The sequence below is a fragment of the Grus americana genome, chromosome 5, assembly GCF_028858705.1.
Source record: "Grus americana isolate bGruAme1 chromosome 5, bGruAme1.mat, whole genome shotgun sequence".
NCBI classification, from domain to species: domain Eukaryota; kingdom Metazoa; phylum Chordata; class Aves; order Gruiformes; family Gruidae; genus Grus; species Grus americana.
The window spans coordinates 19,432,654-19,454,690 of NC_072856.1; the positions used below are offsets into that span (position 1 = coordinate 19,432,654).

Consider the following 22,037-nt stretch of genomic DNA (forward strand, 5'->3'; position numbering starts at 1 on the left):
ACTGTGGTTTTCACATGCGGAAAACACTACTAGCAACAATTTTCTTTCTGTTTTTATTTAGGCCATGATCTGCTCTCAGCTGCTTAACTTGGTGTCACCAACCTGCAGCGTACCAAAGGACGGGTTTGTCATTCGTTGCCAGCTTGACATGCAGGACTGCAGTGAGCCTGGACAAAACAATTGCACTTGCTCTACACTGTCAGAGTATTCAAGGCAATGTGCTATGTCTCATCAAACGGTGCTCAGCTGGAGAACTGAAAACTTCTGCTGTAAGTTCAAATGTTTTATTCATAGGAGACTGTGCTTAAACTTGCTATATCTTATATAGAGGGAGAATGATGATTGACTGGAATTCAAATCAACTGATAGAAAAGTCTCTGCTGTCTTGAATCAAATAAATTATTTTCTTAATAGAACAACATTGGTCTTTGGTAAAGCATTAAGAAGAGCACAGAAACCTCAAAGGAGAAGGAGGAAGCATGAAATGTAGCTCCTACACCTAGATCGGTGACCATAAAGGAGAGAAACATCCATGTGAAAACTGTTGAATTTCTCGGACTTCCAACAGGAGGCTGTTCTCTCAGTACTGTTTTTTCATTATTGTACATAGCAAATTGGCCAGTGAAGAGAGAGAACTTTTAAATGGCCTCTAAAGTCTTTGAACCTTTTTGCTAACCATTGCCATAGCCCCTTTTATTCAAAGGAGATTTTCAGCAGTCCATTTTCAGATGCTCAACCTTCTTAATTACAGTTACTGATAGGAAGTGAATAGGAGGCAAATCTTCCATTACTCTCCAAGCTGTACTTCATTAGACATACTTTTTCTACTTTGTTATCAAAGTTCTGGTTCACTTTTTGCAGTCTTTTTGAATTTACCTGAAATTTCAATCTATAGTCAGTGTTATGTAGCAGGATTAATTGTTTTATAAGAGAAAATGTTGATTATAAAAAAGTCAAAAGTAACTTAAATTGATGTTGTTATTTCTAAACCAACTCACACATGAAATCATCAGAGATGTAGCTCATGAAAAAAGAGGAGCTTTCAAAATTACCTTGATTATTATGATATTGTCCTTCAGAAGCATGTAATTTAATCCTATTTTTATTTATCCTTTATATGAATATATGGTCATGGGTAGCAAGTTCACAAAATAAATTGCTTTGACAGGAATATATTTCTTCTTCTTATCTCTTGATTCTTACTTTGTTTCACAAATCTTTAAGATTGGCTACTATTTAGATTTTAGTGTATGAATAGTAAAATCCCAGTTGAATTATAGTCCTGAAGTCATTGTTTAACTTGCCATAGTCTATTGTCTCACTATTGTTACTTATGAGGCCTTGAATCATTTTGCCCTTCCTGCATCTCTGGTGCCATATTCTTCTATTCTCCTCTTGATCTTCATGTACTGGTGCCACTCTTCTTTTTTATTTTGTATTTAACATTAAGTTTTCTTTCATTCTTTCTTCATACTTACTGTGAATATTCTCTACTAAGCGCCATTATTATCCCTGACACTTTAAAATTGCACTTCTTTCTAACATAATTTTTCCCCTCCTCTTCTCCAGGGTTATCCATCTTACCTAAATTGGCAACCCATTTTATTCTTTGGTTGGTCTGCAATTGGTATTAATCCTTCAAAACTGTAAACTCCTCGTGGCATTTTATAGATTCAGATAAATATTAGTAAAGCACTGTGTACATTGACAGACTTGTACAATAATTCTTACTAATTACAGTAAAATAATAGCCTGTTTTTCTCCAAATCATAGCAGTTTTCATGTTGCCAGTAGAACATTACTAGAACTGGTAGTAAAGTGATTAAAGACAAAGCTTTGAACTTTTTAGATAATTAACTTTTTAGACTTTATTGTTTCTTTGTCAGCCCCATCTCTACCTACCTCTATTTTCCTACCTCACTTATTTTTACTCTTTCATATAATGAAAAATCTCTGCTTGAATTTATCACATAATAAAACATGTTCTGAGTTCCGTACATTAGAATTGCTAGGTAGCTGCATTCTGAAAAGCAGATAATGTTTGATAAGCAGGAACTATGCAGAAAATCAAGAATTATATTCTTTAAATCCTTCAAGTACTACAGAAAATCTGATTTGTGGTAGTTTATTAGGCTGCAATATAGCCTGTCTGCCATTCTTCAAGCCTCTGAGAGGAGTTTCTAATAAATAGGGCATGAAAAATTAATAAAAGCTAGAGTGAATATGATGGTAATGATGAATACTCAGATGATGAATTGAGTATTGAGGCAGGATAAAAGAAGGTTAGTGCCAGAAATCACAAGATCTTCTCCATCCTAGGTGGTAGATAAGATATTCTTTTATGTTTACACTTCAAAAATCTTAACATTTTAACTGTTTGTTGCAGCTGTGGGAAAATGTTCTGCTAACCAAATCTATGAGGAATGTGGTTCTCCATGTATTAAAACCTGTTCCAACCCAGAGTACAGCTGTTCCAGTCACTGTACCTATGGTTGCTTTTGTCCAGAAGGTATCATTTCTGTATTCATTATATCCTAAATGGCCCATACAAATGTTTTTGGCATATATCCAGTCAAGTGCAATAGACTTCTTAATAATGAACTGGCAGTGCATTTTAGGGCATTGCGCTGCTAGAATGCCATTTCTTGGGTAACATATCTAGTGTCTTGGACACTATTTGCAAGAACAGAGCTGTGAAAGCATTTTCCTCACAAGACCGTGATACGCGATGGTATAATTATATGCTCCCTGCTTAAAGTTCTGTACTATAATATACATTGACCAAGCTTCATTAATTTCCTATCCCAAACAGGTATCTAGCCTTTCAGTGCATCAGAGGTAGCATAACTCAGAGAAGTTCTGCAACATTATGGTCATTTTGTAAAATCCCCTTAAAATAGCTCTAGATCAACTTCCTACAAAAATTGTAATTATGACTATCATTTGCATCATTTCTTGAAATTTCAGAACTGAAATATCCTCCAAGGTTACTGTGATATGGGTACCTCACCATTTTATAGTAGTCAAAAATAATGTGTTGTGAGCTACATATTAAAAACTAGAATTAGTACTCTAGGAAATAGAATGTGTCCATTCTTCAAAATTCCCAACTTAATTAGAGTGTCATAGCAAAAAAAAAAAACCAAAACCTACCACCCCAAAACAAAACAAAATAAAATTCAAGCTTACTGTTATTTCAAATTAAGTTCAAATTTCAAATGGCGACAATTGTTTGCACTTTCCTGTAACAAAGTAGCCAAACACTGTTATCACTTGTAAAGAGTCAGTTTTGTTTTAGCTAAGAGAAAATGTCCTGCACGTTATATCTCTTAAGTTTGGGCACTGGCTGTGAAAGAATAGCATTCTCAAGCTAATTTTGGAAGGCATTCAAGCTATGATAGCTTTAGTGCTAAGTGAGGATACAGAAAAGTACTTATTTTGTTTGTCGTCTTTGGCAGGAACTGTTCTTGATGACATCTCAAAAAATCAAACATGTGTTCACATTAAGCAGTGTCCATGTGCACTGAATGGGAAAACATATGCTCCTGGTGAGACAATGAAAGCAGCATGCAGGACCTGGTGAGTAGCAACAAGTACTTTCATGAGAGGATGGAGAGTATCCTCACAAAGTGATTGGAAAATTTAGCCTAACTTTTCAGAGGGCAGCTGCAATGTGTCATTCCATCTCTGACATCACCTTCTTTGAGTGCCACAAGTCATACATTTGTAATTGAATATGTACATGTCTCATTTCCTGATTAATGTGTACAAATATAAATGCTCCTTCAGGCCACACAAAACAGTAGCATTTTTATCTCCCCTGTGACAGTGGAGGTAAAATTAGTACAAAACAAATATCCAGTGTTTACAGTTTCTTTCTGGCAATCTCAGTGTTTCTGATCACCAAATCTGTTTTGCAACAAAAAATAATTACTTAAGACAATATTTTTAAAATTTGGAATTTTTTTTTAAAAAAAAAGTGGAATAATTTTTTGTGCTACTTGTCTTCCTATCATAATTCTAATAAGTAAAATAAATGATAAATAATGGAATTTGAACCTCAGAACTTTTCATCATTAATACATTCAGAACAGTTTACTGACAATCCATATATGAGTTCAGCAACTTTGAATTAAGATGAACAACTTCAACTGACATACATAGACAAAGAAAATCAAAGCATAGAAAATATAAGGGGAAAAGTGATACAACAGATATCTTCCATTACTAGGAAGCAGCTGAGTTCTTAGAGCATGAAGAAAAGAAATTTCAAAACAGTGGAAATGAAAGTTCAGAATCTATATGTATGTTACACTGTGTTCACTAACCAATTCTGCATGTTGATCAGCTACAGCAAAACCTCCAGACAGGAGGATCAAATCCTCTGTTGATAGTAGTGCCTTAGTATGAGAATAACCTTACACAGAAATTCTTATTTTCCTCAGTAAATGTACGATGGGTCAATGGAACTGCAAAGACTTGCCCTGCCCTGGAAGGTGTTCACTGGAAGGAGGCTCCTTTGTTACCACATTTGATTCTAGATCATACAGGTTCCACGGGGTTTGCACTTACGTTCTTATGAAGGTAAATTCCTGCGGCCCAGAAACACACAATATCAAATGGATGTATTTTAGTCTGTCTTTGGTTTCCTATTGGAATACAAACTGAGGTCTTCCTATGATATACATTTATTCTACAAATCATTGTTATTCTGACACAGGCTTCCTTTTTCACTATTTTCCTCCAGAGTTCCAGCCTGCCACACAACGGAACCCTAATGGCTGTATATGAAAGGTCTGGTTATTCTCATTCTGAGACATCACTTAGTGCTGTAATTTACCTGTCTACAAAGGTAAGTATTCCCTTCACAGGTTCTATCCAGCATTTCAGTAACCAGATTAGCAAAATAAATACTTAAAGTCATTGCTAGTAGCCTAAACTGAAAAATTATGGGGAATAGATACTAAAGATATGTTCCAGTTGATGCATACACAGTAAAAATCTCAGTTGGAACTGAGAACATCAACTCAGGAAATGAGAGTATTTTCAAAGTGAAAAATGAAAGTAGTATGGAATAACAGGTAAGGAAAAGCTTGAATCAATCTTTTCCTGTTATATAGGTCATTGACAATGCAGTTGCTTAAGTTAAAGAACATAGAATACCATCAGTACAGATAATTGCTTCTGATTCCATGTCCTTTTCTTACAGGACAAAATTGTGATTTCTCAGAATGAACTCCTTACTGATGATGATGAACTTAAGCGGCTACCTTACAGATCAGGTAAACAAAAGGGAATATACTTATGTGGTGGGTTGATCCTGGCTGGATGCCAGGTGCCCACCAAAGCCGCTCTATCACTTCCCCTCCTCAACTGGACAGGGCAGAGAAAATAAAATGAAAGGCTCATGGGTTGAGAAAAGGACAGGAAGAGATCACTCACCAATTACCATCACAGGCAAAACAGACTCAATTTGAGAAAAAAAAAATTAGAGTAATGAAACATAAAACGAAATAGTAAAACACCTTCTCCTCACCCCTCCCTTCTTCATGGGCTTAACTTTACTCCCAGTTTTCTCTACCTCCTCCCCACAGTGGCACAGGGATATGGGGAATGGGGGTTGCGGTCAGTTCATCATTGTCTCTGCCGCTCCTTCCTCCTCACACTCTTCCCCTGCTCCAGCATGAGCTCCTCTCTCCATGGGTCCACAGGTCCTGCCAGGAGAGCCTGCTCCAGCACGGGCTTCCCATGAGGTCACAGCCTCCTTCAGGTGCATTCATCTGCTCTGGCGTGGGGTCCTCCATGAGCTGCAGATGGATATCTGCTCCACCATCAACCTCCATGGGCTGCACAGGGACAGCCTGCCTCACCATGGTCTTCTCCATGGGCTGCAGGGGAATCTCTGCTCTGGCGCATGGAGCACCTCCTGCCCCTCCTTCTTCACTGACCTAGGTGTCTGCAGAGTTGTTCCTCTCATATATTCTCACTCTTCTCTCTGGCTGTAGTAGTGCTGGGTTTTTTTCTCCTTCTTAACTATGTTATCCCAGAGGTGCTACCACCATCATTGATGGGCTCAGCCTTGGCCAGCAGCGGGTCCATCTTGGAGTTAGCTGGCATTGGCTCTGTCAGACATGGGGGAAGCTTCTAGCAGCTTCTCACAGAAGTTCCCCCTGTAGCCCCACCTCCTCCCCACTACCAAAACCTTGTCACGCAAACCAAATACAATGTAAAATCCAAATTACATTAAATGCCTGTTTTATACAACCCAGCATCTTTTCTCTTGCAATTGTCAATAGCAGAGGTTTTAGAGGAAGGTTAAAATCTTTCGCATTGCATCTGTCCCTCTGTGGAGAGTTGTGTGTGGAAGGAGAAGACTTGTAGACAGATTGCAAGAACATTTACATACGCATTAAAATCATTACTTTGCAATATCCTGTGTATCAAAATCTATTTCTAAATATCCTTGTTCTTTTAGGAGATATCACTATTTTCAGACAATCCTCAATATACATTCAAATGTATACAACCTTTGGGCTGGAACTTGTGGTTCAGACATCACCTGTGTTCCAGGCCTATGTGAAAGTTGGATCACAATTCAAAGGCAGAACCCTAGGTAAGAAATCTAGTCCCCATGTAAAGTAGAAAATGTAGGGAGTGTAATTTTGAAAGCTCAATACTCATCCTTTAAAGAATATATTTTCTTCTGTGGATATGAAGAAAAAAATAACAAAAATACCTGCACTGGAAACGTGATGTGCTAAGAATTTGTTTTTCACTAAAACTTTAAAATTAATCAAAGAAATTAGATGGGTGACATTTTTCATGTGTAATATAATACTGTTCTTCACATGTGTGTCTTTTTCAATTTGTGCTTTACTACACAATGAAGGGGCAACAAATTAGTCTGCGTAGTCTCTATATCTTGGAGCACGATTCTTTGAATGAAGTGCATGATCTCTGTAAACGCAATGAGCCTAAGAGCTTCTCAGCTGACAAGCACCAGATAGAGATGTTTATGTTTATTGCACAGCAACATTAGCCACAAAGGCATATCCTGCATTCTAATTATCTATGGGGAATTACAGAGAGGCTTCAGCTTTTAAAAAAGTCTAAATGTATATTCTTTGTCATTGCAGATTTTATATACAAAAGAAAATGTGTAACTGCAAAAATATTCATGGCCTTTTTCTTTTGCTTGATTTAAAACCACTGAAAAAGCCTTTTTTCTAAAAACAAGACAAAAACTTCTATATGAATTTGTCATTGTAAAGAAGTGAACAATCTTAACTTGAGAAGGTGGAGGCTCAGTGAATGAATTTGTACATAATCAAAATTCTCTGGTTACTTGACCTATAGTATTCATTGACACTCCATGCAGAACTTTTGAATCAGTTTTCTCACTATTAGAGACTGAAACATAGACCATTGTGTACACATTCTTTAATTTTCAGCCATCCCTTTCATTTCTGATGTGATTAGGTTTGTGTGGCAATTACAATGGAGACACTACAGATGACTTCTTGACTAGCATGGATATCACTGAAGGGACAGCCTCCCTGTTTGTAGATTCCTGGAGGGCAGGAAATTGCCATCCTGCTTTAGAAAGAGAAACTGACCCTTGCGCTTTGAGTCAACTGAACAGTAAGTAGATGATCCCATTGTAACTGATCTCTCCAGCTAGCTTTGACACTTCCATAAACCCTTACCAGGGGAATGAGAGAGTTTGAGAGAAGCAGAGTGTGAAACAATTGAACATCACAAATTCTATCACCAAAACATTTCTGATTTCTAGAATACATATCTAGTGAAAGCTTATCAGATCCCATTCTAGAGACCTGGGATTGAGATGATAAATGAGAGATTTTTGGTGATATTTCCAGTGAAACTGCAATGTCCATGGCACTGTGACTGAAATACAAGCTTTGCCTTCTCTATTGCTATTGGTCTTAAGGAAAAAAAAGGCAAAAAAAAAAAAAAAGAAAAAAAAAAGCCCTACTGAACTGTTTGAACAAAAATATAGTCTGCAAGCTCACAAGCTAAGAAGTTGCCTTTTTGTTTAATCCATCATTGCCAAAAGCTCAGCTAGAGTAGTGTGTCCAGGGTTTTTTTCATTTATTTTTCTTTTTTTTTTTTTTATTTTTCCTAACTTTCTCTGTTTAATGTCCATGATTTTCTCTCATTAGAAATATCTGCTGAGACTCATTGCTCCATTATTACCAAGAAGGGTACAGTGTTCGAGAAATGCCATGCTGTGGTGAACCCTATTCCTTTCTACAAGGTAGGAAATTATGATAGACAGTGTACAGAGGGAGTTCAAATATGGACCATATGGAGCAACCCACTCATTTGGATCAGCAATACATAGAAGCTAAGGAAAAAGTGTATTTTTGCAAATTACGTCTCCACCACACTAAAAGTCTGTTTGTTCATAGGCACCAGTCCCATCCCTATGAATCAGAACGTATTTTTACTCGTACTGCAGTTCTCCATGTCAACAACTTTATGCAATGTATTGATTTTCCCAAGTGCATATTTGAGCTCATTATATTTGCTAATCTCCACAAAACATTAAAAATGAAAAGCAACAGATAAACATAAGCATTTTTAAAGTACTAAGTATATTTTATTCATTTCAATCAGGCAATTAATCTGATCTTTTTCATTAGTTTTAGTTATGCAATAATAGGTATTTTGCATGACTTCTGCAATTCAGCGTAGAATCATTTACGTTGGAAAAGACCTTTAAGATCATCAAGTCCAACCGTAAACCTAACACTGCCAAATCCACCACTAAACCATGTCCCTGAGCACCACATCTACGTGACTTTTAAATGCCACCAGGGTTTAGCACTTCCAAATGTCTGCTCCCCAGTAACAGAGTACTCTCCATGTATTGGGTTTCAGAGATGTGTCTACCAAGCCTGTAATTACGAAGAGACCTTTCCTTATATTTGTTCTGCTCTGGGATCATATGCACGAACATGCAGTTCAATGGGTTTAATCCTTGAGAACTGGAGAAACAGTATGGACAATTGTAGTAAGTAACTGAACCAACTTTTAATAGTCTACCACCAGATGATGCATGCATACAGGTCTATCTGTTTCCATTTAGAATATTCCCATGTTTGATTCACCTATGATAAAACTGAATAAGAGCCAGAACATATTTTAAAACTACTTGTCAGTCATTAGAAAATAACTAGTTGTTACTCAAGTAGGCCAACGAGCAGGTATAAAACCCATATTCCCAGGAGCTGCTGACTTTACAGATGTGTCATAACACAACAAAAAACTTAAAAGGTAAAGCATCTTAAGAGTAATGAGGAAAGTAGTGGACAGAAAGAAGAGGAAAGCAGAAATGAGATAACAGATATCCAACTTTTGAATACCCTCCTAGTCTGTTTCAGAAAAGGATTGTTATTTTAAGACTACATGAAAAAGATTAGTCATATGCTTTAAGGTGAGCATGTGGATGCTTCCAAGACTTGATAATTAAGTGATGAAATAAGATAAATAAAGCTATACTGTACCATAAGATGAGAAAGAACTAGGAAAAAGTCTGGTTACAGATGTAATTTTGCTATTATGCGACTTAGACACAGGCACAGGTTGCACAATTACTCAAAAATACATTGGTATTTCTGCAAAGAAGCTTCTCTGCATTATTTTATTCCAAGATACACAAAGAAGCAATAAGATATTTAACCTTCATAAAACCTCCAAACACCTACATAGTTGGTGTTAAGCTCTGATCTGCAATATTTTTTGCTAGAACTCCACATCCATAGGAAGAGAGGCAATAGGAAGCATTAAGCATTGAAGCTGTTGACACAATATATGCAGCACATCATGAGCAGTTATCTTTCACAAGGAAAAGGGTAAGTAAAAGAAGTTTAACATACATGTACTCTTGTCTTGTTTTACAGCCGTTACTTGTACTGGCAATCAAACATTCAGCTACAGCAGTCAGGCATGTGACAGGACATGCTTGTCACTCTCCAACCGAGCCCTGGAATGTCATCCAACTGACATCCCTACTGAAGGCTGCAATTGTCCTAAAGGAACGTATTTGAACCACAAGAATGAGTGTGTTCGTAAATCATATTGTCCCTGCTATTTAGAAGATAGAAAGTACATCTTGCCTGACCAGTCAATAATAACTGGCGGGATTACCTGGTAAGACTGGCAAAGATTAACAAACTGAAAATGGAGACAAGGGGTCTTCATGTGTCTCTGTTGAGGGTTAATGGTAGTAAGCAGCTAAGCACCACAAAGCTGTTTGTTCACTCCACTTCAGCTGGATGCAGAAGAGAATCAGAAGGGCAAAAGCAAGAAAATTCATGGGTCGAGATAAAGACAGTTTAATAACTTACTTTATTACTAGTAAGCAAAAATTAGCTTATTTAATAAGCAAAGCAGCACACGCAATCAAAGCTAAGGAACAAATTGTTTCACTACTTCCTGTCAGCAGGCAAATGTTTAGACATTTTCAGGAAACCATGACTTTGTCATCCATTATGGTTACTTGAGAAAACAAATGCCATAACTCTGAACATCTCTCCTTCCTCCTTCTTTACCTGAGCTTTTATTGCTGAGCATGATGTCATATGGTATGGGATATCCCTTTCATCAGTTCAGGTCAGCTGTACTGGTTGTATGCCCTCCCAGCTGCTTGTGCACTTCCAGCTTACTCGCTGGTGAGGCAGCATGAGAAGCAGAGACAGCCTTGACACTGTTCAGCAACAGCTAAAACAATGTCATGCTACCAACACTGTTTCAGTCACAAATCCAAAACATACACCATCAAGTTACTATGAAGAAAATTAACTCCATTCCAGCTAAAACCAGTACAGTCTCCTTTATTTTTAATACAAAAGGTTTATTTTTTAAGACATCTTTTTTGCCTTTTCCTAAAATGCAAATATTCTTAAATGAACAAAAAGTTTTTTACTTACCTTAAGCTTAGAAATGTTAAGGAAAAAAATAGAAAATAATGGGTAAGATCTGATTATTCCTAGTAGGAGATTTTGTCAACAGCACCTGGACAGCTATATGCAAACCTCAACCTTCACTTTCAAAACTGATGTTACTGTATACTATGAAAAGTAAAGAGAAGCAAGTTGACTCATGTTCCATTTTGAAGGATGGATAGGAGCTAGTAACATAAATGAAATATTTCCAATGGTGAGAAACATAAAGCCATTTTGCAAAAAATTACAATTTCTTTCTTAGGAGAAAATTGCATGAAATTCCTTTTTTTTTCCCCCCTTTTCCCTAGCTACTGCGTTAATGGGAGGCTAAGTTGCACAGGCAAACCTCAAAATCCTGCAGGTATGGGTCTGATATGGTTTATTTAGAAACATATTCTTTTCCCCTCTGTTGTAAAATTGCTGCTTCACAATCTCTCCAATGTTTGGTTTTCTTTCTTCCTAGAAAGCTGCAAAGCTCCTAAGAAATATGTATCATGTTCTGACAGTTTAGAAAACAAGTATGGAGCCGCATGTGCCCGTACCTGTCAGATGCTGGCTACTGGAATTGAATGTGTGAGTTTCACAGCTCTGGGATATTTATCCTCTTAAGAGAGGAAGAATGTTCCAGTTCACTTAGAACTTGACTACGTTCCTTCTAGTGAAATGAAAGATATTTCTTCTAACATGATACAGTTAAACATCAGACTTCTTTGCACAGACTGTGGACACTAAAAATTTACGTATATTCAAGAAGTTATTGAAGGAATTAAAGTGCATGAATTAATGAATTAAATTCTATTAAATGAATAGAATAAATATCCATTAAGGATTCTTAACTACATGGCTATTACCTCTGGCTCAGGTACTCCATAAGGTGCACATAACTTGAAACTGATAGAACATGTGGTTTATGCTTCCTGTTCTATTCTTTACAAACTATCTGCTGCTGATGTTCACAGGATGCAGGATACTTAGGCTAGGTGGACTTCTGGTCTGTCCTGATAGGTTTTTTGTTATGCCTTTATATTAAGGAAACAGACTAATTGGAAGAATTTTAATAAGCTTCCTTGATATAAAGAAACTTCTGTTGTACTCTGTCCGAAAGATTGGTAGCAATGAAAGAAATTTTTCAGAGTCTTTAAGTATGTTTAATATCTCACACAACAGCTATATCTTACAACTTCAGTGAAACTAGTTCAATTGACTAGTGTATTGACTTGTACAAGGAAAATCACAAATCTGAAATCAAGTCAAAACTAGAACTTAGCACAGGTTCACTCTGCACACCGTTCACATACAAGATAAAACACATCTTACACTTCTTCTCATTTTGCAATCTGTTGGTATTTACCAGATACCCACTAAGTGTGAATCAGGCTGTGTCTGTGCTGATGGGCTGTATGAAAATCTCGATGGCAGGTGTGTTCCAGCTGAGGAATGTCCATGTGAATATGGTGGTCTTGCTTATGGAAAAGGTGAACAGATCCAAACTGAATGTGAGATGTGGTAAGAATCACAGTTCTCCATTGCCGAACATCTATTTCACTAAACTGTACAACTACATAACAAGTATTTATTTGACAGGACAGTAGGAAATGGCAACAGCCGAACAGAAGGAATACAGTGACAAAGCACAGAGGTGATAAGCAGAAGCTTAACATTTGACAATATATATGTATAGATAAGAGAGTCATGGTACCAGCTTGAGGGATAATTTCTGCCATATACATATCCAGGAATAAGGGCATCCAGTAGGGCCTGTAACTGTAAACTACGTACGGTCAAGGATTAACAGCTCCACCTAAATAAAGATGAGGGCAAAATCTTCCTTCTTTTCTGTAGATAAAAGCAATGGCCCCAAAAGATTGTTTCTATTGCTTTAGCAGCATTTTCAAAGTACTTTGTTCCCTTTCCAGTTACTAAACTAGTATTAAAAAAACCACCACCACTCCCGCAACTACACAGAACAGTGAAATCTGTTCTTATTAAGAGCAAAAATAAATGAGTTTTATATTCTTTCTTTCATGAAAAAAGAAAGCAAAAATTACTTAAGATTTCTTCTTTGTCATGAATTAATTTTCTAGGCAGTCCATAACTTTTTGTTATGGTTCTTACATTAATTGTAACTTAGTCACAGTCAATTAAATGCACATCTTACATACAAAAGTGCATATATATAAAAGGAAGCGGTTAAGGTGGCATTTCTTTGAAGTCTGAGTATGGTTTCTCTTCTCACTCCCAGCACTTGCACAAAAGGCAAATGGAAATGTGTTCAGAAATCAAAGTGTTCCTCAACGTGTAATCTGTATGGAGAAGGCCACATCACCACTTTTGATGGACAGCGTTTTGTGTTTGATGGCAACTGTGAATACATACTAGCTATGGTAATCTGCCTCTTACTGCTCATTTTGGCAGTATCTTAGCATCAAGAAATAGCTTGATTTAAATGGCTAATGAAAGTATCCTAGGATGCACCTATAACCACTAGAGCACTTTGAGTCTTTATAAACACTATGTGTTTTTATATTTTTTGCTTATTTCAATACTTAAGATGAAAAGACTTTACTTGTCAAAACACAGATTTTTCGTGCAATTACAACCAATTTTAGACTTAATAACATAAATAACTATAATATAATAACTATGTCTTTTAGGGAAGTGATGTCAATTTGACTACCATATCAGAGGTCATTACCTCCCAAAACAGGCAGAATCAGAGTCATGACATGACATGACAGAGTCATGTTTTCAGTTGGAAGACTCCAGACACAGTATCTATTGGGGGTTTGTGCTTTTTGTGGTTTGTTTTGGTTTTTTTAGGATGGCTGCAGTGTTAATAGACCTGTTTCTTCTTTCAAAATTGTTACTGAGAACGTCATCTGTGGGAAATCAGGGGTTACATGCTCCAGATCCATCAGCATTTACCTTGGGGTAAGGTCTTCATTCTGCTGTTATCCAACTGAATAGCTATTTTAAGCCCACATTTGCTTCCCTTTTGGAAGCTTTAGCTTCTTTGTCTTTGAATTGATATCTTGTAAGCAAAATTATTTGCTAAACTTAGAGCTTCAGTTTTAGAAGGAATTGCCATCAGTTGTTTTTTCAACTCTCATGTCAATGTTTTAGTCCCCAAATTTCTTGCCTATGTCGAAGTCATACAATTTTGAACTTTACTGACTCAGCAGTGAATTGCTTTGTCAAAAGATACTGATTCTCCCACACTCAGCTTGGTGTCATCTGCAAACTTTTTGAGTGTGTGCTTGATCCCACTGTCTATGTCATTGATGAAGATATTAAACAGTACTGGTCCCAATAAGGACCCCTGAGGGACACCATTTGTCACTGATCTCCATCTGAACATTGAGCCGTTGACCACTACTTTCTGGATTCAGAGAGATGGATGTTGTAGGGGACCATGTCAAAGGCCTTACAGAAGTCCACATAGATGACAGCTGTAGCTCTTCCCTTGTCCACTGATGTAGTCACTCCATCACAGAAAGGCCACTAGATTGGTCAGGCAAGACTTGCCCTTGATGAAGCCATACTGGCTGTCTCAATTCACCTCCCTGTCCTCCATGTGCCTTAACACAGTTTCTAGGAGGATCTGTTCCATGATCTTCCCAGGCACAGAGGTAAGGCTGATAGGTCAGTAGTTCCCAGGGTCCTCCTTTCTACCTTTTTTTAAAATGGGTGCAATGATTCCTTTTTTCCAGTCTCTAGGGACTTCACCTGACTGCCATGACTTTTCAAAAATAAGTAGGAATGTCAAGACATTCTGTAGTAGGACAGCATCTGATCTTCAGCAATGTGACACAGTGTAAGGAAAATACTGAGACTTGACAAGTTATAACATCCGGATAAATTTTCTTCCAGAATTTGACATTCATACTGCGAGATGAAACCTTCACTATTTCTGGGGAAAATCCTGGAGTACGATATAATGTGAAAAAGAATGCCCTTCACCTGATGTTTGATATCATTATCCCAGGAAAATACAACATGACTCTTATCTGGAATAAGCACATGAACTTCTTCATCAAGATCTCCAGAGAAACACAGGTATTGCAGAATAACTTCCTCAGTAAACTGTCCTTCCATTCAGATTGAACTGCACATTTGATGACGGCTGCCTTGACTCTCTATGATGGCAACAGTTTTTCAGAAGTGCTACTAGCAATTCACTTTCATCATTTTCTCCAAAACAGCAGAGATTTTCACTAGAGGCTGATTTTTAAGTGATTACCATACTGCATTCAGGAAATTTTTATGCTAAGTGCTTGTATTTTATCCAACTGCATGGTTTGATCTCTAAATAATGACAGTTTACAGTTTAGAGGACAAACACATTCATCCACTGATGAAAAGAACCTCATGCACAAGAGACTAAGAATGTATGAGAGAGTATTTGTAGATCACATTCACTACTAAAGCACAGGAAACTGTCAGTAATCAAAAGGGAAGGCAAGTAATTGTAATTTGCTGAACTGATTTCATTTAATCTAGGAAACTATTTGCGGTTTGTGTGGGAACTATAATGGCAATATGAAGGATGATTTTGAAACTCGAAGCAAGTATGTGGCATCAAATGAATTTGAATTTGTCAATTCTTGGAAAGAGAATCCTCTCTGTGGGGATGTATACTTTGTAGTGGACCCCTGTAGCAAGAACCCATATCGTAAAGCATGGGCAGAAAAGACATGTTCCATCATCAACAGCCAAGTCTTTTCTGCCTGTCACAATAAGGTAAGAATTGATTTGACCTTTTTATTTATAGGCATAATCTGTGTTCTTCCAAAATGCTCACACTCCAACACTTGATTTTCTCTTCCCCAAACTGTTTTAATTAAATATATATAAAATGTTTTATGGCTCTCATTTACGTTAATCTTCATCATTTCTTATTTGCATTCCACCAGCCCTTTTGTAAGCACAGAAGCTAAGTATGGCATTAACTGATTAGTTTAGAACATCAGGGTGAAAAAAAATGAAGACTTAAGTCACAAATCAGTCTGTTGATGATGTCTGATACTAATCAATGCACTGTTTACTCTTCTGAAACCATTTAGCCTTTGTTAGAAAAACAAACTTAAGAAAAGCCTGAAAACACTTGTTCTCATCAGTAAATCAACAGCATTACTTAGAAGATGCAGATCAGCCCAAGAGCGAGATATCATCAACCCTCCTATTTGTTTTAAGTTGCCCACATTGTGGAAATGAAAGTATCACAAGGCTCATCAGAACTAGGCCCTCTGAAGGAAAATCTCCATTTTCAGGAGGTGAAAGCAAGTGAGAAATGTGGATAATGCTGCAGTGCTCATGCATATCCATGGAGGATATACAGCTGACAAACTTAGACGCTTGTGCCTGAATGGTTGTGGAGGTTTTGAGTTTTGTTTAGCTGACTGTACATGATATGTTCAGGACTAGTATGAATTTAGAAATGCATATGTGGCAAAACATCATCAGTTTCTATTGTTGATTCTACGTTCTTGCTAAAGAGATTTGTATGAAGTGGGATTGTAATTGCTTTGACAAATGTTAAGAGGAAATACTAGTTACTGTCACTTAATGGAACATGTATTGTTTAGCCCAGGGAAAAACACCTTAATAGGCACAAAAGAACCCTAGAAAATTCATTACTTCATTTTCCAATGCAGGTGAATCGTATGCCCTATTATGAGGCCTGCGTTCGAGACTCTTGTGGTTGTGACATTGGAGGGGACTGTGAATGCATGTGTGATGCCATTGCAGTATATGCCATGGCATGCTTAGATAAAGGTATCTGCATTGACTGGAGGACCCCTGAGTTCTGTCGTAAGTTTCTTTCAGCTCTCTTTAAACAGGTTTAAGAGATAAAGTTAAGGTAATTGCTTAGTAAGCACCTCTTAAGTTGCATTTTCTCTCTGGGCAAATAGTTGACTTCAGTCACTTGGGTTTTGAAATCTATAGTTTTCATTTGTGCTAAATTAACCAAAATACTATATCTCTCTTTACCATGGAGTAATGAGAGAGAAAATAGTGTGGCCACAGAAGGCAGACTGTTTCTTCTGCTGACACTGTATGGTGAACTGTCAGTTTGTCAGCAGAGGGAGTATGAAATTATTTTAAAAATATGTTTCATTTTAGCTATGATGAAATCACCTTCTGAGTGGATGTCAAGGAAATAAAGACAGCTGTGTTGACTGGAACACTGTAAAACAGGAAAAAGATATCAAGGTGTTCCAGGACACCATATATGGAAGGAAAAAGAGGATGAGTGTGTTACAAATGAATGCTAGTTATCATCTTTGATGGTTTCTTTTCAACATTTATCTATACTATGCTTTAAAAATTGTGGAAATGCCTGCATACTGCATTTGCAAAAAAGAAACTGACTTCACTGAAGCATAAATTTGAATTTACATCAGAAGCTAATAACTTCAGTGACAAATTCTTTTATTCAAACTGTTTATTAATTTTGTCCTCCCCTTAGACCTTTGAAAATAAAATGCCTTTAATTTGAAAAATTCTGATGTTTCTCTCGCTTTGCCTTTTTTAGCTGTCTATTGTGAGTATTACAATTCTCATAAAAAAACAGGAAGTGATGATGCTTATTCCTATGGCTACAACAATGACAACTGCACCTGGCATTACAGGCCTTGTAATTGTCCAAATCAAAACTTCAAATATGTCAACATTGAAGGTAATAAGCTATACTAGTGTAAACCAGGAAACAGTAACATAGTAGTTATTTTCAATGCTGTTTCTTAAATCAGTCATACCACATTTAAATAATGGTATTCTAATTGATGCTATTTTTGAAGCAGTTTTGCTGACCTTTACCTTAACACTACTGCTTTACATACATAATCAATTCAGTAGCTGTACTACATCTAGCTTTATATTGAGCTCAGACTATCTTGAGGAGAAATGCTAACTTGCACCAAATCAAAAGAATACATGAGGAGAGAGCAGTTAATATTTTTATTAGACAAATGGATATAGTTGGAGAAACCAAAAAAATTGCAACATAGGCAGACCCTTCTCTGAGGATGACATTGGAAATGCTTACCTGAATAGATGATGTTGCAATTGATACAATTTTTTAATAACGGAAATGTAAGATATTAATTATAAATAATACAAATTAAATGCTGTTCTCTGAGAAATGTAAAACAAACTTCTCTTCCCCTTTCTTCAGGTTGTTACAACTGTTCTCATGATGAATACTTTGACCATGAGAAGGAAAGATGCATGCCATGTGGTAAGCAGCAACCTATATACTCATTCTCTTTCTCTACAGTAACTGGAAAACAATACTAACACATTTGTATATTCTCAAAGAAGGTATTTTTCCTAGTACCTCTCAATTAATGAGCATTCATTCAAACATAAATTTCCTTCAAAAAACCCTATTAGTGTACTGCTAGTATGTCAAACTTCTGTCTGTAAATAAAGGAATGAAAAGAACTAATTAAAAGAAAGATTAGGGTAGGGAATGCTATAATACTAAAGCTGGATGACCCTGACTGGTTTTAGTTAGCAACATGAAAAGTTATGTTAATTGTACGAGTACTTTTGAAAATGTGAGTCTTCCTGAAAGTGTATTGGTGTTCTGATTTGTGTCAGGGGCTGTCCCAGCAGAGCTGTGGGTCTCAGATATATTCAACACCTTTCATAAAAGAAGCAAACATATAGAATAGGATCAGACCTAGCTAAGGGACTCTCTTTTTCGAGACTGTTTTTTTTTAAAAAAAAAAAACAACTTATTTTAACTTAAGGTTTATTACTATATGGTTTACTTCTATGAAAACATCTTATTAAATAATGTTTTGGACTAACTCTAGCTGCATAGTTTGGGTTTCCATGCAGAAGTAAAAAATCTGAAGGACAATTTTTTCTCATATCACAGAATTCTAACCTGTGTAACCAGGATCTCAGCTAGTGATCTCATTTACATAGAAAAAACATGTTGCCATTATCCCTAAAAAGTGAGGTGCCCTTAGGCATAAAAATCATAAGAAAGGTAGCAAAAACTTACTTGTGTTCATTATTATTATGAGATGTATCGATTTCTTTGTCATTGTTTAAGTTCTTTGATGTGAAGTTTACCACTGAAATATGCAATATTAAGCATTTTCAAGACTATCCCGCTATGTAACACAATCCTTTGAATCCAATCTGCAATTTGCCTTATCTGGAATATTTTAATATGCTTTCATTCATAAACTTAACCTGTTCTACCTTCACACAACAGGAGATAGTACCAAACCTAAAACATCTTCACCTTCAATAGGTTAGTTCATGTAGTTGACTAAACTAGTACTTACACATTGATATATGTCCTGGTATGCGTTTGAGATAAGCAGTATCCTTTTTTGCATGATATAGTGGTGTCAGTTTCACATTCATAAGATGCAATGATGAAAAATAACTTGGTACTATAATTATAACGAAATTTTCCCCAGAAATATTTGCTGGACATCTTAAGAAAAAAATTACTGAGAGAACAGTGTTTGCGGAGCATACTTAGGCACATCCAGGTATCAGTAATGAAATAACTGTTAGTGAATAAGGACTTCTGTCTCGTCTCTGATGGACAGTGGGATTGAGTGCACTCTCAGCACATTTGCAGACCAAGCCAAGTAGTGCGTTTGACATGCCTGAGGGATGAGATACCATTCAGAGGGGCCTGGACAAGCTCAAGAAGTGGGCCCATGTGAACCTCACAAGGTTCAACAACGCCAAGTGCAAGGTCCTGCAGCTGAGTTGGGGTAACCCCTAGTATCAGTACAGGCTGGGGGATGAAGGGATTGAGAGCAGCCCTGTGGAGAAGGACTTGGGTGTACTGGTAGATGAAAAGCTGGACATGACCTGGCAATGCATGCTCACAGACAAGAAAGCCAACTGTATCCTGGGCTGCATCAAAAGAAACGTGGACCAGCAGGTCAAGGGAGGTGATTCTCCCCCTCTACTCTGCTCTGGTGGGACCCCACCTGGAGTACTGCGTCCAGCTCTTGAGCCCTCAGCACAGGAAAGACATGGACCTGTTGGAGCAGGTCCAGAGGAGGGCCACGAAGATGATCAGAGGGATGGAACACCTCTTCTATGAGGACAGGCTGAGAGAGTTGGGGTTGTACAGCCTGGAGAAGAGAAGGCTCTGGGAGACCTTATTGTGGCCTTTCAATACTTAAAGGGGCCTTATAAGAAAGATGGGGACAGGCTTTTTAGTAGGGCCTGTAGCAATAGGACAAGGGGCAGTGGTTTTAAACTAAGAGAGGGTAGATTCAGCCTAGATGTAAGGAAGAAATGTTTTACAATGAGGGTGGTGAAGCAGTGGAAGAGGTTGCCCAGAGAGGTGGTGATGCCTGATCCCTGGAAACGTCCAAGGTCAGGCTGACAAGGCTTTGAGCAACCTGATCTAGTTGAAGATATCCCTGCTCATTGCAGGGCGGTTGGACTAGATGAACTTTAAAGGTCTCTTCCAACCCAAACCATTCTATGATTCTATGATGTACGATATCTCACAAAAATTTCGCCACAGTTCTTAGTGGTGCCTGGCCATATAAAACTTTAACAATTTAAAAAGATCTTCATGGAAACATGTGACTGAGTATACCAAACTCCTATAGCCTGATCCTGGAAAGTGATCTGTATATACTGATCTTAAATTTGTTAGAAATTCCATTAATTTCCCTGAAGACAGATGGTATTGGGAAAATGTGATACTGTCAGCTGTGTGAATAATAAAACACAATTCCATCTCTGCTGCTATGCACAAGTATTTATGCCAAATTTACTTTAAAGTGATGAAGAAAAAAATATAAAGCTTCTGCAAGAATTCCTGTTTAATGTATTCACTGCACATAATAGCAAAGGAATAGATGATAATTTCTCTCAAATGTTTCATCTAAAAGGTAATGGGTTTTAAATGTAGCTACTACTAAGAGTTATTAAGACAGTGTTTTTACTTCAAAAATATTTTTCAATTTATATAGGTATATTATAAATAGATTACCAAGAACTATTTCTTACCCTTTAATTTTGATTTTTTTTTTCCTCTTAGTAACAACAGTGCAGCCTAAAGTAACAAGCAGCTCTATGACAAGTACCCTGCCAACAATACCTAGTATTTCTTCTGCTGCTACTATATCAACTGGGACTACAAATCCAACAGTAACCTCAAAAATTACAGTTTCAGGAACATCAGCATCACCTCTTGTCACAATAAAGTCAACAACTGGTAGGTTTTTAATGTTACTCTCTAAAATATATTATAGTAAACCCACTCTATACCTAGTTGAGATACCACTCTACTAGGAAATCATGAAGTAGGCAAAGCAGGCTTCCAGAAAGGATTTCAGAAGTGTAGATTGAAATGCATGGAACGAGAAAGGATATAGACACTAGGTTAAAAATACAACCAAAAATCACTTGACTCATCTGAGAAGCACATAAGAAGTTCTATAAGCAGTGAGCCAGCTCAGCTCCAGATGGATTTATTAGCTCCACTTCAGCCTCTTTTCCACAACTGGTTCAATTACGCAGTCATATTCAAGGAGCACCCAACCTATTAACTCTGAATAACAAGCAGGCTCCAAAGCAGAATCACACAGGTATCAGTGCAGCAGCTTTGCCTAGTATTCTAGAGTTCTGCTCTCAGGAGGATGGCTCCTCCAATATAAATAACTTTCTAATTCTATGGGGTTTGGAGACTTGTAACAACATGTAGCTTCCCATCAACCTGTATTTCAACTAATAAGCCATCCTGGACCAAGGCTATCAGGGAAAGAAGAGTTAAAAAGAGGTCCAACAGGAGTCAAAACACAACTTCAAAGACTGCCACTGTGACAGGTGATTTGTGCACTGGGACACATAGTATAGTCCTATAGTATGTCCTATAGTATAGTCCTATAGTATGACATTATCTAGCTTTGTAATAAATATTACTGAAAGCTGAAACTGTGGCTGATTTGGTATATAAGAATAGCCAGTGAAACTGTCATTTGGGAAGAGCCCATACAGTCTTCAGCAATAAGTGACAACAAAGCTAACTGCTTAGAAACAATATATAAAAACATAGTCTAATAC

At 37.1% G+C, this 22,037-nt stretch overlaps 1 protein-coding gene across 1 annotated transcript in view; it reads left to right on the plus strand.

Moving 5' to 3' along the window:
• The window catches only part of MUC6 (mucin 6, oligomeric mucus/gel-forming), a 59,611-nt gene that overhangs the window by 15,614 nt on the left and 21,960 nt on the right, over positions 1-22,037 (plus strand). The window contains exons 7-28 of the mRNA XM_054826478.1: positions 62-269; positions 2,387-2,509; positions 3,459-3,579; positions 4,446-4,584; positions 4,748-4,852; positions 5,210-5,282; positions 6,476-6,613; positions 7,480-7,641; positions 8,184-8,278; positions 8,905-9,037; positions 9,927-10,176; positions 11,279-11,331; positions 11,434-11,543; positions 12,325-12,476; positions 13,213-13,354; positions 13,791-13,901; positions 14,841-15,026; positions 15,471-15,710; positions 16,625-16,781; positions 17,506-17,649; positions 18,148-18,210; positions 21,013-21,189. Of these exons, the coding sequence (XP_054682453.1) occupies positions 62-269; positions 2,387-2,509; positions 3,459-3,579; positions 4,446-4,584; positions 4,748-4,852; positions 5,210-5,282; positions 6,476-6,613; positions 7,480-7,641; positions 8,184-8,278; positions 8,905-9,037; positions 9,927-10,176; positions 11,279-11,331; positions 11,434-11,543; positions 12,325-12,476; positions 13,213-13,354; positions 13,791-13,901; positions 14,841-15,026; positions 15,471-15,710; positions 16,625-16,781; positions 17,506-17,649; positions 18,148-18,210; positions 21,013-21,189 (3,082 nt within the window). The remainder of the gene's footprint in view (positions 1-61; positions 270-2,386; positions 2,510-3,458; positions 3,580-4,445; positions 4,585-4,747; positions 4,853-5,209; positions 5,283-6,475; positions 6,614-7,479; positions 7,642-8,183; positions 8,279-8,904; positions 9,038-9,926; positions 10,177-11,278; positions 11,332-11,433; positions 11,544-12,324; positions 12,477-13,212; positions 13,355-13,790; positions 13,902-14,840; positions 15,027-15,470; positions 15,711-16,624; positions 16,782-17,505; positions 17,650-18,147; positions 18,211-21,012; positions 21,190-22,037) is intronic.